Source organism: Pleurodeles waltl, chromosome 1_1, assembly GCF_031143425.1.
Source record: "Pleurodeles waltl isolate 20211129_DDA chromosome 1_1, aPleWal1.hap1.20221129, whole genome shotgun sequence".
NCBI lineage: Eukaryota > Metazoa > Chordata > Amphibia > Caudata > Salamandridae > Pleurodeles > Pleurodeles waltl.
In genome coordinates, this window is record NC_090436.1 from 884,518,525 (window position 1) to 884,535,948 (window position 17,424).

Here is a 17,424-nt window from a genome sequence, read left to right on the forward strand (position 1 = left end):
CCTCTAATCTTAATTCTTCTCTATTATGATTGATTAAATAACTCAGCAGCATGAATACTAGTATGACCGTTGTCGACATTCCAAACGCCAGTTATGAGTCCAGTTTATAACTACCACTTTCATGATTGAATTATGGACCCGTTTGTTTACTGTTCGGCCCTGACTGAGTGTCAGAAAATTTGGAACCCTGAGAAAACACAAGCTGTGTGGATTTTATTGAAAAAGGCTGATAAAATCTACAAACCTCCAGATAGATTTTTCTGGGTCAAAACTGCCAGTATTTAACTTAAGAAAAGACTCGATTATTACTGGGTTATGCAGATTTCGGTGTACACAGAATCAAAATGTGTATGCTATTTCCCATTAACACGGATTAGGTGGAAGCCTGATAATTCCAAATAAGGTGTACGTATTTTATGGGATGAAATGAATACAGAACGCCCCTTCAGTGCACTCTTGGTCAAGCCTACAAAAGATTGTCCAAGAACAGGAGACTTAATTGTCTCACTGAGCCACCCACACACAACTGTCTACTGAATGTGGGTGTGGTCGGTTCCATTATGTTTTGTGAGTCGTCCCTCAGCCCTATGGTTGTTTCTTCTCCTTCAGTGGACTAATCAATCTAGTCTTTGGAGCTCTGGGGAAGCTTGCAAGAATACAGACTCTAAATAATCTTTGTGCTACTGAACACACACAAATACGAACCCAGGCATATGTTACTAGATGAAATGAATCCAGAACACCTCTTCAATTCAGTCTTGGTCAAGCCTACATGGACTGTCCAAGAACAGGAGACTTACTCACGTTTTCATCACGTTTACAAGGCCAACTGAAGCTGCAATATTAATGGAAGCCCAGAAAACGTTTTCCTTCTAGGAACACCATGTACCGGACTACAAAGGTAGTAGTATCTTGTTCTCTAATGCTTGTGGAATGCTTGAGATTACTCTTCTACCCATCATGTAAAGGGTATACAGTGGTCTTTTGCAAAGAGCTTGTCAGATACATTGAGCAGGCTCAAGAAGAGGTGTGAGGTGGGGCATCTCTTTTTAATGTATGGAGCCGAGGGTTTAGTCATAGGTTTCTACTAATCTTGTGGGAGGATGAAAGTGGGACATAGTGCTTTGCAGTGCAATCCTTCTGGGCCAGCAGGGGTTCATAAAGAGATAGATAAGTCGCATGAAATGTCTCCTTTAACCACATTCTGCCCTTAGTTTAGAAATTACAATTTCATGTCAAGATAGCCCTAGAACATAGAATTTTCTTGCCTTTCAATGACAGACATTATTTGACAAAGTTTCTAGAATTGCACAAGTCTGACATCATATGGATTTTCTACTATTCATTGATTGCAGTGTATGGCTTGAACTTTTTGTTGCGCTAGTTGAACTGTATGTCTCCCGTTGCCTGTGTATTTTCTCTGCTGTATGTTTAATACAAAGGACTATTCAGTGGGGAGTTGGCTATGCATGACGCTGATCATCAGTGACAACATTACTCTACAACTGAGTTTTCGTTTTCCATTGTTTCTTCAATGCATCTATTCTGAGATAAGTAGTATTTATAAGTGTATATGGCCAGTTTTTCCTTGAGCACCAAATACTCCTGCTCAGATAATGACTTTCTCTTTCTTGTTCACATTCTGCTCATGTAGTGTTATATGAGTGGATGTCGGCACTTGTAAAAAAAAAAAAAAAAAAAAAATATGGTGGGATGGGTACTTTTAAGTACACTTTTGGCTGGTTAGAGAACAGCTTGCACATGTTTTGAAGTTTGCTTTTATTTGCTCTTCACGTGTTGTGGTGCTTGCTTTAGCAGAGCAAATAGGCATTCTGCACCTTAATTACCCACTGCCCACAATGTCTGTACCACCCAAACTCAGTTGTCTACTGACTTGATGGAATGTGGGTGCGGTCGGTTCTGTTATGTTACCTGACACGCTCCTCAGCACTATGGTTGGTTCTTCTCCTGTCAGGGGACTAATCTAGTTTTTGGAGCTCTGGGTAGCTATCAAGAATACAGCCTCCTCAAAATCCGTGTGCAATTGCACACTCACAAATTCGGCAGTGTTCCTAGAAGATAGATGCATCTTTAGGACTGACTATAAAGGTTGGTGTTTAAGCTCCACTGCAGCTATTTTCTTGTATATGTTGTTCTTCTGTGCTTGCAAGCTTTAGTGCTTCGAAAATATAGCAAACAAATAGCACAACAAATCATTGCATCGCCTTTTTGGATTTAAGCCCAGTCATGTCTCTGCAGACACTATGAACTGGTATATGCTGGAGAAATGCTCAATTTCGAAATGTACTCCATTTTCAATCAGTATTTTTTTTTATAAATTCAAAATTATACAAAGCAAAAGTTGTGTTCATACATTCAACTTTTTAAATAAACAGCACACTTTTACTGTAAAGAAATATTGAGTACTAATGGAAATATGATCAAGTGTTCATGAAGGTTACCACAATAACCAATGTTTAAAAATAATGCTCTTTGTAAATGAAAACAAGGTAGAAGGGACTGCAAATTTTAGACCCGGACCCCACCTGTCCCCAGCATACATAACAGTAATGTCATGGGCCAGTCACAGGGATAGATTGAAGTTTACATTTTGTGGCTAGCATCTAACTACTTTTATGATCATTTGAAGCCCGCAGAAAGGATTGTCACTGCACATCCCTCAAGCTAGAGGGTTTAATGTGCCAGATTACATATATGAACCTGATTTGTGTGGATAATGGCTGTTCAGATGCTCAATGGCCAATCAAATTACTGATCTACAGGGAGATCCTCTCTTCAATTGGCCTCTACACGGACAGATAAGTCCACAGTTATAAACCGGAAGAAAGAACATTTTAGAATCAGTCATGGTGAATTCGAGAAGACAATTAAGTTGTGGAAGCGTCATTACTGGCTAAATGCAGAAGACGTCAGTAATTACGAATCTTGAAAGTAAAGGCATGACTGAGTCAAGAGAGAAGTGAGAATATGGAGAAAGAGGTGGCGGAAGATATACTGCACGAATGCAACTCCAACCAGTTACAGCAACAGGATTTTGTCAAGCGATCAGCCATCTCGCTTTTTAATATTGGCAACTCTACCCTCCAGGCTGATGAAAGAAGTTACATTTGGAACAATAAAAGAATAATATGCAATGGAAGACATTTGAAATAAGGAACACGCAAAGCGAGAGGTTTATGGCTGCAATAAGGAACTTCAAATATTTAAATTCTACTATGGAGCGGGTACAACAGGATTGATATACCGATTGTACATCAAAACAAAACACGTAGGCAAAAAGATTTAAGAAGAGGACAAAGGGAAAACCGACTAAGTGAGAACAGAAGAAAACTATTTAAGACTGTGAAAAGGAGCAGTACACAAATGAGCAGGGGCCACATGTTCAAGAGGTGGTTAGTTGAAGAGTAATGTGTGGGGATCAAATAAAGAATTTAAGCATTTTGTTACCCCCATCAATGAATGTGGGACATTTATGCAATCCTATTAGAAAGATATGAGCACAACAAAACTAACAAGTACTTATTTTAGTGCAGTAAGAAAATTATGTTTCTTAATACACTGAATCCAGTTTTCCACAACCTCAAGAAAGTCATTAAGTCACTGTCTGGGTGACAATAACGTGATGGTATCTACTTAGCTCGTGATACAAATATATAATTAAATAACATGAAATAACAGAGGAAAAAAATGTCCTGAAGATTATCTAAACAAATTTCACCCCATCTAGGCACTGCTCATGACAATATATTCCATATCAAATGACATAACACTGACAATCCAAACAAGAATCATGCCCCAACAGGAGTGCGAACTTTAATGAAATATCTACTTGTTCATGAGACAGGTTGCTTCTCAAATCTACTTGTCCTCTAAAAAATTTAAAAAATAAAAATAAAAAATAAAAATCTACTTGCCCCTTTGGTGCCATGTAGTGCGGGACAAATTATGGCAGCAATCTCATTATGTAAGAGCTCTGATAAGTGTCTATGAATATGCCAGGGCTACTACTATAACAGGGCATGTATACTTGCAAGTTCAATCCGTAGTATCGCAATTTCCTAATTTTGCTACCTTTCCGCAGGTCTACATACTGGGGCTGGAGGAAGCAGTAAGCAATAGTTAAAGGGTTGGAATGCCTTGAAGACTGCAAACCTACTAACACTCACCTTTTAAGGATATTTTCACCAGCTCTTCTATAATCTTTTCCCACGATGAGAAAGGATGGAAATGTACTCCTGATAACGGCAGAAGTAGAATTTCTTCCAGGGGTGGGGAAAAAAGTGGTTGGAGGGAAAGTGAACTTGTGAACGCTCAATAGATTTGCACATGAGCAAATCTACAGATGCATATTTGCTCGTGCTAAAATAAAGTTCACATATTTTCTACGAGTCCGATTTCCTGGCCTACTTCTGGAAGTTCTTGTGAATTCATAAAAGCCACTAATTCAAAGACATATAGCATGGGTGCACTTTTGTGACTTTCTTTAAGCATTGGGTCCTAATTAGGTCTGGCATTAACAGAGACATTTTGTTTTTACTAAACTTCTATTTCTCTCTATCGGCTGGCTTTACTGAGAGTTATCGCATTCTCACTACTGTTATAATCCGTGGCATAGCAAAACTGGGTCCCCCCCATCCAGACTCTCAGGGCAACTTGAGCGGCGCTGAGGGGCTTTTGTTACACCACTGGTGGTAATGTCTGTTTTTTTGAGACCAAGCACATTATTTTTCTTTTTGCCTGTGTTTGTTACAATGGTGAGGGCCTGGCAGCTTCCACGACAATAATGTGTAACAAATGAGATGTCAAGACACTGGCTTTGCCAGTGTTTTTCATTTTCATGCTCCCCATAACCTTGTTGAAAATGTTTATACTGGTTTTCCATTAGGGATATTTTTGGGAAATACGAGCATGCTTCAACACTTTTTACTAAAAGTATGCTTCAAAGAAATAGCACCTAACATTTCATAGTAAAGAAACCTTTTTTTCCTCCTTGCATTTTTTTCTGAACATTTTATTTTGAAAGCAAAGCATCATCACTGTTGCTTACAAGCTTCTGCAAAAACATTGCATCTAACTAGAGAGCATTCTGGAAACATTATACTTAGCCTCATCTTGGTAAACTTTCAAAAGTGTCTGCACTTTTTTTTTTTTTACTGAAACCACTGTCAATAGTGCACTGTGACCTTAAAACATTTATTTACAGCACCCACCCCAATAACGAAGGCTTTTCATTAAGTAACCATAAATACAAGTTCGAACAGCATTAACATATGGACACATGTATTACCTCACCTGCAGACAGTTCCTTTCTCTGTCAACTGGCAGCCGAAGGGTTTGTGTTGCAGGGGGGTGGGCCTACTTGTCCCATGGACAAAATAAACATTAAAACGTGTTGCCCTAACCCCAAACATATGCTCCGGGTGTCATGCGATAAGAATTCCACATCCCTGCCCAAGATCCTCTGTGTCTGTTTTGGTGTCCTCTGTTATAAATAATAGGTGAAGGGTAGTATGTGATGTGAAGCAGGAATGGGGGCATGGACCTGCTGAAGGGGATGCAGGGTGTTTGTGCAGTGAAAAGGCATAATGGTGCTAAATACAGTATATCATCATCAGTTTGGCATAGGCAGGGCAAGGGCCTAAAAATGCTGGAGGTAGGATGGTGCAGCAGTAAGGTGTACAATGCTATTTAGAACAGGGTTGGTGTGCATCCATGAGCCTGTATGGAGGTTCTAAACAGTGGTTGGGGGGCATGGGTGTTTTTTTCTGCCGCAGTTCTGTTGAATTAAGCAGATATAACCTTTTGCCATAGAGTCAATTAAATATGCAAGGGCACCTTTTCATGACGAATAACAAATTGAGTAGCAGCAAGACCAACAGTTCTGCCCATCTGAAGGCCTACTCTCACAAAGCGCTACAGTGACCACCCCAAAAAAAAATAACCTGCAGACAGACAGACACGATCTTTAAAATATGGATGGCAAAACAGACCATCTTAATGACTGTTTTGAGATACGTTTTTCCTTAGCTTTATCAGTGAGGCGGATATATTCTAATCTAGCTCTGCACCATTTTGAAATACTTTTGAAGAGCTTTTATCCAATCACATTCTCAGCATGAGAAATGTACTCTGGTCAGGAACTGCTCACTCCAGACCTGGAAGTAAACCAATATCTTATTCATGCATGCTCATCTGAACCGATTTAGGGACATTTCCCAAAACACTAAAATTGAATTTACCAAAACTTCAAAGGGCACTGCTGCGGAGTAACATCAGACTGATAACGGGATCTAGCTATGTATTTTTGTGTTACCAAAGTACAAGTTCTTCTAGAAGCTTTGCATGAAGAATGTCTATTTTGGAAGCTTCTTTTTATAATTCTGGAATTTTTGAAAGCCGATCAACTTTAACAATGAAAACTTTACTTCAATGTGGACTTTGTCAACTTCCCTTTTAACACATGGTGTATGGAGTGTTAGCAATGAGTAATACGGTTTTAGCGAAGCAAAATAACAAATACTTGAAGGACTTACCATTCACTTGCAAGACTTACCACAATGCACACTTCCTCTAAAAAATGGTGCAACTGAAAGGCAAAAGACACTTCTCACCTAAAAACATACCCACTCGCAAGAGGGACTTGCCTGTCAAACTATAGACAACGCTTTGCTGTGCAAGGTAAATGTGCAGAATAACACAGACTTCTACTGATGTTATGTCCCTCCCAAACTCCAGCACTGCGCCCTAAAACACTACTATATCGGAATTTGTAGGCAAAGTGTCAAGTAGGCGGTGTGCTGGATCACATCCGTAACAATGGTTTGTGGGGAATCAGCCACACCACTCATATAGAAAATTATCATTCAGATGTTCTCATACAACCTTTATTTAACACTTCCTGAAACTGCTAAGCCATGCACAAGGTAGGGCATTTTTGGAGGGTGCACACTGGAGCTGGTACAAGCTGGTGGACTACACAACCTTCTAGAACAACAAATGAAGAAGGATCAAACTGCTTATTCTGAGACAACAGCCACACCGCATGCCTTAAACAAGTGTGTCAGGGGCTTACTAAAAGGGTGGTGTGGCATGGGTAAAAAAAAAAAAAAAAAAAATAGAAAACTGCTACATGACCCGTTGTTGCCCAGAGCAAAGGCTCTCTCAACTGACAAGTAGTGTTGCTGAAGGACAGTAGGTGTAGGACAGTCATTCAAATGGCAGGCCAATGTATCCGAAAGGCCAACAGAACAAAAGCAAAATTTAGCATGAGATTATGGTAAACTGGAATAGCTGGAAAGGCCGGAGGCAAGCCTATGGCATGTCAGGACATTGTTTTAGGGAAGTGGACAGGGCGAGGATTGGGTCAGTCACTTCTCAAGTTGGTGGGTGCTGGCAGAGCTGGTTTATGTCCTAAGGACAGCTGTAAAAGCCAGGGCAGCATTTATTGCATGTGAGCGGTGGAGGTGAAGTTATCAGCACAGGGAAACACAAGGCTGGCACAAACAAACACTGCAACTTCACAAGTCTCTTCCGAGATTGCCAGCCATAGGTATTTGCTTCTAATTGGAAGAGGGGTCATCTTTCTCTGAAACAGAACATCTTCTCAGTCCCTAAGATGTATGATCATCACACACTGAATAAATCACATATTCTTAAATTCGATCAACTGATTATCATGATCAACTGAATTCCTGCTCATATTATTGCTGGAGACGGCTAAGAATTTATCAGCAGACTTATGTTTCATTCCTAAACAACAGGTCTGTATGTGTGTGTGTATATATGTGTATATATATATATATTTTCAACAATCCTGTGAGTGCGGCGTCATTGACCTAGTTGTCAAAGTTGTGTGATGAGATATATATATATATATATACACACACACACACACACACACACACACACACACACACACACACACTTTCTTCAAAGCACAAAAAGATTTAAACCAAACTGGTGCTGTCAATCAAGAAATTATTTTTTTGCATCGCTTGGGTAGGCAATATAAATTTTTTTTTTTACTAACTGATGGGAACACATGTTCTCAAATTATAGTTTTAAAGACCTCTTGAAGAAACACACCTTTGTAAAATCTGGTAAGATTTATCATGAAAAGGAGCACTTTTTCACATACCACAACTTTTCTATTCCATGGTGGCTAAAAATAAATTACGCTTTGGCATTTTTGATGTAGGAGAAGTCAGAAGTATGGAAGCAGGAGCCACATAAAAAAAAAAAAATACCCGCATGCTGATTTATTATTGCAAAGAAAACTCATCTCACATTATCTGCTGCTGCCCACATTCACCACACAGCTCAGAGTTTAAAAGATTGGGCCTTCCAACCTGTAATAAATAGGTATCCCTTTGTTTAATAACACAATTGTCTTTTTTTAAATAAATAATGTTGTTACATGTATTAACCTGGTCCAATGAAATTGAAAATGTATAAATAACTTAACAGCTTGTACTAAAAAATACCATAAGATAAGTTAACTACACTATTATGAAACATGTCTGGGAATCAATCATGTGTGTGTATACAGCGCTGTATATATATCTCAAAGCATTGGACTATTTCTTCGTTGACTTTGAGTTGGGTTTCTTTGTCAATGATCATTCATAAAACCATGTTACAATGATTTCTTCGATTTGAAATCATGTTCAGTTCTTTAAGCACTTTAAACCAATGCACTTTACGATAATCATGTTTTCAAATTCACTTGATATTCTTTATTAACTGTTACCGATTTGTGAAAATTCAGCGTTATGGTTTAAATAGTCTAGCAATAAGCATATTACTACTGCGGGTAGACTTTCTAAAATGATCCGACAGTGAAACAAAGAAGCTACGGGGGAATTCATTGGGGAACATGACGAAAAGCATAGTTGCCATGTCAAAGAACATCTCTGCCTCCCCATTTAAAGTGGGTTGAAAGAGTGTGGCCAGTGCACTGCAAAGAGGGCGCTAGCTCCAGTCTTGCCTTTCATATACTTATTGTCCTATCCTTAACTGAGGCAGGTACCCCAAAACTGCCTATGGCTAGTTAGCAGCAAGATAGTAAATTAGGTCATTACCTCTTGCTTTGAAGCACACTTAATACTCTCCTTTCCGAATAATTATTGCTTCAATTTCCTTTTGCCTTGTGAGCTCGCAAGGAAAACAGGCACACCATGCGACTATCGAAGTACACACTGCCAGAAGCACTGTATAAAACAGCCTTTCTTTACTTTTTTGAAACCATAAGCCAGACAACACGAGACTTTGGCGCTTAAAGTAATTATAGTAGATAAATCTCCAAACACAGAAGTAACTGACACACGTGGCTGATTTGCAACACCGCGGTTGTTCGCCCCACAATCCGCAATCGTGCCTCTTCCATCTTCTGCACTGCAGAAAGCACATATGTAAGTGGTGGAAACTGCAGAAAACTACTCATCGTGCTCACCAATTACCAAAAAAAGGTCCAAACTTTAACAGGAATAAACATTTATTTACAAAATCTAAATGGTAGGCAAGCATGCCGAATTAATGTGAACTTTCAGCAACACAAAGATGTTGAAAATAGAAATGAAAAATTCAAACTTGTTTTGAAGTCACAGTTTTATATCGTGCCTAGCAGACAGCACAATAACTTACTTTCAGCTTACCAAGAACCTAGTGGGCTTGACTGCTTACTACTGGCTGCTACTATCACTTATTTCCTTACTTGTCAATTGATGACTTTCCTTGCCCATTTTGTTTCAACTTATTTATGTTTGTCCCTACCTAGGAGCATAGCCGCCTTAGCATTCTATGGCCTGGCAAACTTGTATCCTTCCACTACTTACATTCAGGGACTAATTCTTCTTTTTTTCTTAAGCACACGAGTGTGCGTGTGTTTTTCATCTCTCTTTTTTGTGTGCTTCTCACCCCAGGGCAGCTAGCCACCACGGCGCTTCATACTTCTGCCTGTCGTGTTGCAGGCTCCCTCGTGTGTGCTTTTTAACCCACCAAACCTTCTCATCCCTATGCTCTGCGTTGCTTTCTCCCTTTGGTGTTTATCTGCCTATCTGCCCACCCTGTGTTAATCTCCCATGTGTGCTGCTTTCCCCTCCCTCCGCCAACCATCCCATTGCACCTTCAATCCAGGTCCTCCAATGCTCCCCAACTCACAGTCTTCTATTTTCATATATTATAGATATTTTATGGTTTTTTTTAGAGACTTAGGCAGCAATTTGCTACCAGTACCTTTGCATTAAAGAAGCATTTTTATTTTTATTATTAAATCTATCCATGTCAGACAAGAAACAAAAATGCCTGTGTCATTTCATAAGTGTCTGCTTGTGTAAGGATCAATGTGCATGCACCTGTCACGCTACATGTCCACCTACAAAATTGTGCTGAGGTGAGCATCATTTCAAGGACATTTTTATTCTTTACCAGGGTTAATTGTTTGAACTGGCGTGGAGTTGACCCCAGAATAGATCACACACCACATTCAGCATCACCGGGACTTGGAAAGGTCACCTGTATGGCTTAAAAGTGTATGCACCCATTTCTAGAGGTCATCATAAACTGTAGACTTGATTGTAACCTTGAGCACACATGAAAAAAAGCATGTGCACAGGAGGGCACTGAGCTATGAATTAAGACCCAGAGCAGGGCTCTGATCTGGAGGGGAACACAATGCGCACTCCCTTACCTTACCAAGTGTGACTACGGGTAACTTGACGGATGGAGAGAACCGACAGTGGTGGCAGGGATACCTTTTGTAATGACAGAGGAGGCCTTTTTACCTGCTCATAGCAGAGAGAGTTGCTTACTGACTCCGATCACCCTTTTGTAAACTGATCTACCAGTGTTCTGCAACCAGATTTTTCACCAACCCTTGCTGGGAGTGTGGATGCTGTATGTGGGCACCTTCAGAGTTAAAGAGGGATACATGGATGGAAAGTGTGCGATACATGCAGCTGCAGCTACACTGGAATCTATATGGCATCTGCTGTATCCAGTGGGTCTAAGATGGAGGGCTGGAGAGAGTCCAATCATGAAGTGTGAATTTGCAGGGCTCTTTCAGAACTTTCCAGCAATACTTTAAAGCAAGTCCTAATTTTGGGTGTGGAGGAGAGAAGACGGGGGGGATTATTTGAAGCTCACAAGACACCCCTGCCCTTTTTTGGCTTACCAGGGATAGCATCTACATCAGTGTTTTCCAGTCTGTAGGCCAGAGAAGATATTTGGGTCTGGTGTTTACAAACTACTCTCACTTTTCAGTCAGAGAAAAAAAGTTAAATAAATGATAGGACAATCTTGCTGTGGGGGTACATGAAGTATGAAAGGCTGTAGGGTGTCATTTTGTTCATAACACATAACAAAATATAAATAGCTGTAAATGAACTGTACATATTAAGCAGTTAGGAACGCAAAAACGAAGACACCTTACATGATAACACACTAATAACTTTCACTGAAACACAATTTCCATACATCATTATTTGTGTGCAATATAGTTTAATTATTAAAATTGTTATGTCTGTGAAAATTAAAGACCATTTCAAAGGAAAATGTGCTATCTGTAAATGAGTGTGCTACCACACAGTGCTTTGGTTATATTAAAACAAAATCTAGCCTCATGTCATTCAAAGATAAATGGGTTGCAAAAGTTTGTGGCTTTAAAACATTTTAGGAAGCATTGCTCAACAAAGTAGCAGGTAGTTAAGTGGAACGGCCTCCACTGCTCCAATATCGATGTTTTTGCAGACTGTTTAGGAGGGGCACTGGATGTGCCTTTGCAAGACAGTTTCACTGAAAGAAGAGGAGCCATGAATAAACGTGCGATATGTGAAAGGTTAATGCTGTGAACCAGGAGAGGACCTGCTCTGCGTGGGTGAGGCCCAGGAATCCTCACATTAACTACACAGCTGCAGTGCACTGACAAACGTCAGACTGTCCTAAGTCAAATACAGCACCAGAGCGCCAATGAAAAGTCCAGGCACTAACAGAAACTGGACCGCTATCTGAGAACAAGGAAAAAGATAAGAAAGAATGCTGGGGGAGAACGCCAATAGCACAGTGAGCTCCGTCAGGATGTAAGTATTCACCTGGGAAGCAAAGGATCTTTATCTCCCGACAGTGTGTTGCGGACTACAAAATGTGAGGACTAAAAAAATAAAATATTGTCATATGCAAACTAATCTGAAAGAAAAGCCAACATAAACTGTGGCTGGACAGAAGATATTGGAAGATTGAAACTGATGGGTGAAGAGGATCCAATATTTTATAATTGTAACAATAAGTGCTACAAGTCTTATACAATGTAACAAAGCCAGGAAAATACTGTCAGAAAATAGCAGAAACTAGTGAATCACAACAAGAATCAGCCTTCTGAGAAAGCAACGACAACCAAACCCAATGCCCATGAACTTAGATAAATGGCAACCCCTCGTCCACCTCCAATGGCTAATCAGAAAGCAGAGAATCTTCAATGTGTTATCTGTGGTTTAGCTAGAACAAGCACCTAAGGGATTGACAAAAGACCAAAGTGTGTGAGTCTCAAAGGGCAAACATGTTTTTATCTGCAGCTAGTTTCTATCAAGATTACGTTTTCAGCGGAGTAGGTGATCTAAACAGCAAGTGAATGCATTTGCAGCAGCCTTGTATGCCCACCCAAACTGCATGCATGATGAGCTCCCAGCAGCAATGTAACCGCTAGCCATCAGTCAAGTTTGCACTCTTCGAAAAGATAAATTAAGTTTTAAAGCCACTCTTGAGTCCCGGCTATGAGTTCACACTCAATGAGATCAGAGAAATAATGGTCACCATGGATAAAACTGTATTGATTCAGAATAATGAAATTAAGATTTTTCTGGTGAGAAAGAAGAATGACAGAATTCGTTTTTTGTCAGTCTAACAAAACAAATGAGCCACTTATGATGTTCTCTGCTGATTTGACTCCTGAAGTTCTTCCTGCCAAAAATAAGATCACAGGATGCAGTAAAATCAACAGGAACCGCTTAAAGTAAGGTTTGAAAGATTTAGATTTTGGACTAAATGACAAATTTTGTAATGCCCAGAGCTCTGCAAATAATGTGAGTCAACAAGAGTGCCTGATGTTGTCTTTTTTTCCAACATTGTTTAGTATCAGCAAAGCAAAACTGTTACAAATTAAAGTTTTTGAGTTCAGAACAGAAGCAGGCAACACTGATGATGGCTTTGAAGATATAAGTAAAGAAGTAGAAGACAATCCCGTGAACCGACAGGCTTATGCTATGCAAATTTACTGTTTTTTTTTTTCCAAATCATGTTTTATGAATTACATTACGGAAAAATGAAAACTCCGCTACGCATGATGACTGCCTACGCAATCTATGACAAGTGTAAATTAAAGACCTAATCACTTCAATGAATAGGATTGGTGTATCAACAATTTATGATGACATAGTACAGGGCAGGAACTTTTTTGCATCTCTTGCTGTAAATCTTGTGAATCCAACAGCACACCACTTCCAAGTCACTCTACCGGGAAGGATTTACAATTGCTGCTCTTGACAGCTCTTCTTTGTCTGGAACATCCAGCACACATAATACCACCATGGTGCTTTTTTAGGACTGTACCAATGAAGTGGCTGCTGGAAAACAAGCTGTGCCAGATGCAAGCATAAACAAATGAAGATGCACACTTATAACCAAACTAAACTGCCTTGCCAACGTGTGCAAAATCATCCTATACGGCGGACGAGCGGAGGTAAAATTTTGTTTGTTATGTATCTGTATAGAAAAGGGAGTTCTGCAGTCTTCCACTTCTAATACAACCCTTCAAGAGCCAGCAGGCATTACCATAACTGTATCACTTTGTGCTACTGGAGGATAGAGATTGTCCTTAATGTGCCCTACTGTTTGCAGAATTTCCATAAGAAAAAAAAAAAAAAAAGAATAAAAAAAAAAATCAAGCATGTATCATTTCGCCTTGCCCAACACGTGCAAATGCCTCAATGAGGTTATGTAGCCCAAGCAGCAAAACCATCACAAACAATACAGTAAAAGCCTGCAAGAATGGAGGTATAACTAATTGTTCACGGACTTTCAACACTGAATTAAGACATATATCAAGATTTTGTGTAATGACTGGAGACCATAAGCAGGCATACATACCCACCTCTTTATGATAAGCATGGCTATATGTTTCTGAGACGGTACCAACTCATTTTCAAATGAATCTACTGACGTTAGAGAAAATCAGAATGAGCAGGGCTTCAAATGTACCATCGAGAAGATCTCATTGGACTCCAATTGAAGGGGCAAGAGCCCGTAAAATCCAGTTCCTGAGCAGGCTGAGGTGACAACGAGCAGAAAGTCTAACAGAAAGAGAGCACTGTTTCTGTCTGCTGTATATAAAGGAAATGCACACTACACTGGGATGAGAGAAGAAGCAAGTCAGCGTTTCAACACTGTCGAGCACAAAAACAGAATCAATGGACGATAAGCTATTAAGTGGCAAGGGGGAACTGATAATGGTACGCACGTGTTCCCAAAAGATGAAAAATACTAACAATGTGATATGTCGGGGGCAGGTGGGGAAAGAGTGCCTAGTTTGAATGGGATATCGAAGAACAGGCGGCTTAACTGGCATGGGTATGAGCCGCACCATCACGAAAGAACTCCAATTTCTGTACCAGAGATCAGAATTTTCTCAGTTTCATGATTGAGTAGCTCACCCAGCCCAAGATTTTTCTTTGCATTCTGGGATTTGTAGTTGCATTGCTATCACTATTAAATTAGAACAATTCGAAGCATGCAAATAAAAAACCTTCACTGCAAGAGCTACTCATGCATGGAGCTGGGAAACTTACAGATGAATCACATATAGTAAACTGTTATATTTTATTGCAAACTAGGACTCTATTTTATGCCGGAAAATACCTTCATTTACGCCATCCACAAATTCACAAAAGCATCCCTGAAAGTCCTAAATGGTTTTTACTTCTGCTTATTTTTCCCAACACAAAAGTAGATATCATTTCTATTAAATCCCACTAAGAGAGGGGGAATTGGCATTGCAAGTGGTGGCCTGTCTTGCAAGTCTGTGGATGTATACAAATATGTATGCTTGTGGCCATTCACTAAAGTGCAATCCAATATCTTTCTGCCCTCAAATGGTCAGAGATTTACTTCAGAGTTACTCCCTTTCTTGGTGTGAAGGGCAACTGATCACAACCAGATTTCGTGAGAACGCAGCCAAAGGGCTTTCTCCATTAGGAAAACGTTTTCACCGATGGGGAAAAAAAAACCATAGAAATAACGATGTGTTTCTGCACCATCATCCGCCCTTCCCACTGTTTGAAATTGTAAGCTGTGTACAACTCTGCATAGGGAACAAGCATCCAAAAAAGAGTCACTGAGTAAGTGTAATCGTTCACGTAGCGCGGATTTGCTGATGAGCAATTTCATCTGTTTTGTGAATTAGAAAAAAAATACATAAAAGTACATTCAGTCAGAGTCGCTGAGCGATACCAATAAACTACTACATTTTCTTTGAGAAGCACAGGCTCTAAAGGGGGACTTTAAGTATCATTACTCCAGCTGGAGACCATAGTGTGGAGGACTCGTTGTACGCTAACAGACGAATCGTGAATCAAGTAGCACTCATCTGGTACCGAATATTATTAACACTTAACAGCCCGGAGTTGATCCGCAGAAGAATAATATCAGCACGAACATGGCCTGCTATTTCTCTATAGTAAGACAAATGCGGTCTACTTAAAAACATTTGAGGTGTTGCTACATTGAGTCCACTGGAGGAAACAGGAAGCCAAGCCCAACGTTTCACCACTGCCATACCTCGATCCAGAACAGAAGCACATTGCTTATGTAGATGTGCCATTCAAGAGCCACATGACTTCTGTGCAGTATTTACCGTCCTAACCAAATCCAATAACAATCCTGTCTTGGCTTGGTTTCACTGGAGGCTCCAAGATGGCTCTCACAATGCACTCAGTTTCAGACAGAAAATCATTACTGGTTTAAAAAAAAAAATATATATATATATATATATATATATATATATATATATATATATATATATATATATATATATATATATATATATATTTATTTATTTATTTTCCAGGTAATCATATTATAAAAAGTAGGATTTCATTTGGTAACAGTCAAAAACAAATAACCAAAAACACTGCATAAGGCAGTTCACTTTTTTTGGAGCGCCTCCATGAGGTATCCCAAAATGCAGGCCAAATTTACCTGATGTTAAGAGTGGGCCAATTCTGCCTTTCCTGGCAATATCCCGATTACACTATTAAATGGCATTCTGAAGAACTGTTGGAATCCCATGGAACACAGTAACTCTAAAATTGACCTTACTGTGTACATTAGCAATGTTTCAGTATGGAAGTACATTTACATCCAATGACACTGAATTTGAAGGTGGCGCTGGCAGCTAGAACGTGTGCAGTCTATAAAAAAATAAACAAATTCACCACGAGATTGGCACAATCAGACAAGCGCATCAATAAAAGGTTTTCTTGCGCCATTTCAACAGTAGCTCTTAGACTGATGCTCACAAAAGGACCCTTACCTCCTGTGACAAGAAAGGAATCACTTGCGCACAGATAGCATTCAGCCTCTTCACAATTTCTGCCTGCATGGAAAGAAAGACAAGAGGTTAGAGCAAACTGCGGATTTCCCCAGACGTAAACATTTTCCTGGAAGATATTTTGCACAATAAAACCTTCGGAACACTTCATAACCACGATGACAATGTACTGAAATACAATTAGTGAAGGAGTGGGTAAGCCATGGAAGAGGGGATTGGCTTATGGGATCATTTAAATCTGTGGACTGCTGAGGATCAGACCAACTAGAGAGCATGACGGCTGATCAAGCATGAACCTGGCTACCTTTGTTGCCCTGCATAGCAGATATTTTGTGCAAGAATTTAGATTCCAGTGACCAGCATTCACCATGATCTCTGAGTCAGTGTGCAGCATTAAATTAACAAGTGTGGTCAACACCCTTAACTTGGCTAAGCAACACTCTAATCCACCAGTTAACAACCATTGAGAAACTGAAGCCAAAGTAATGCATGTGGCTCTAAAGGATGTAGTAAGCTTGATCAAAAGGACTGCTATCAAAATACTCATCTGATATCCATGTCTCAGATGTTCCAAGCATAACTGCAAAGCAACAGAGGCAACAAGAATGTATACCTTTGCACCCTATAGCATTAGTCCAAATTAACAGGGTGGGATTGGCAAAGTAGGCATTAAACCATCATCCGATTGGCCTAAAGCAGACGCCATCACCAGGTTGTTTGGGTTTTTTTCTCCGTTTTTTTTTTTAACTGAGTGGATAATGTGGACCCCAGTTGCTTGGGCCAGCTCGTCCACTGGTACACAACCCCAA

The 17,424-nt window shown here is 39.8% G+C and overlaps 1 protein-coding gene across 4 annotated transcripts in view; it reads right to left on the reverse strand.

Moving 5' to 3' along the window:
• The window catches only part of LOC138288505 (transducin-like enhancer protein 4), a 241,622-nt gene that overhangs the window by 163,481 nt on the left and 60,717 nt on the right, over nt 1-17,424 (reverse strand). For all 4 annotated transcript variants that reach the window (XM_069230061.1, XM_069230055.1, XM_069230063.1 and 1 more), the window contains exon 5: nt 16,598-16,660. In XM_069230061.1, coding sequence (XP_069086162.1) covers nt 16,598-16,660 — 63 coding nt within the window. The remainder of the gene's footprint in view (nt 1-16,597; nt 16,661-17,424) is intronic.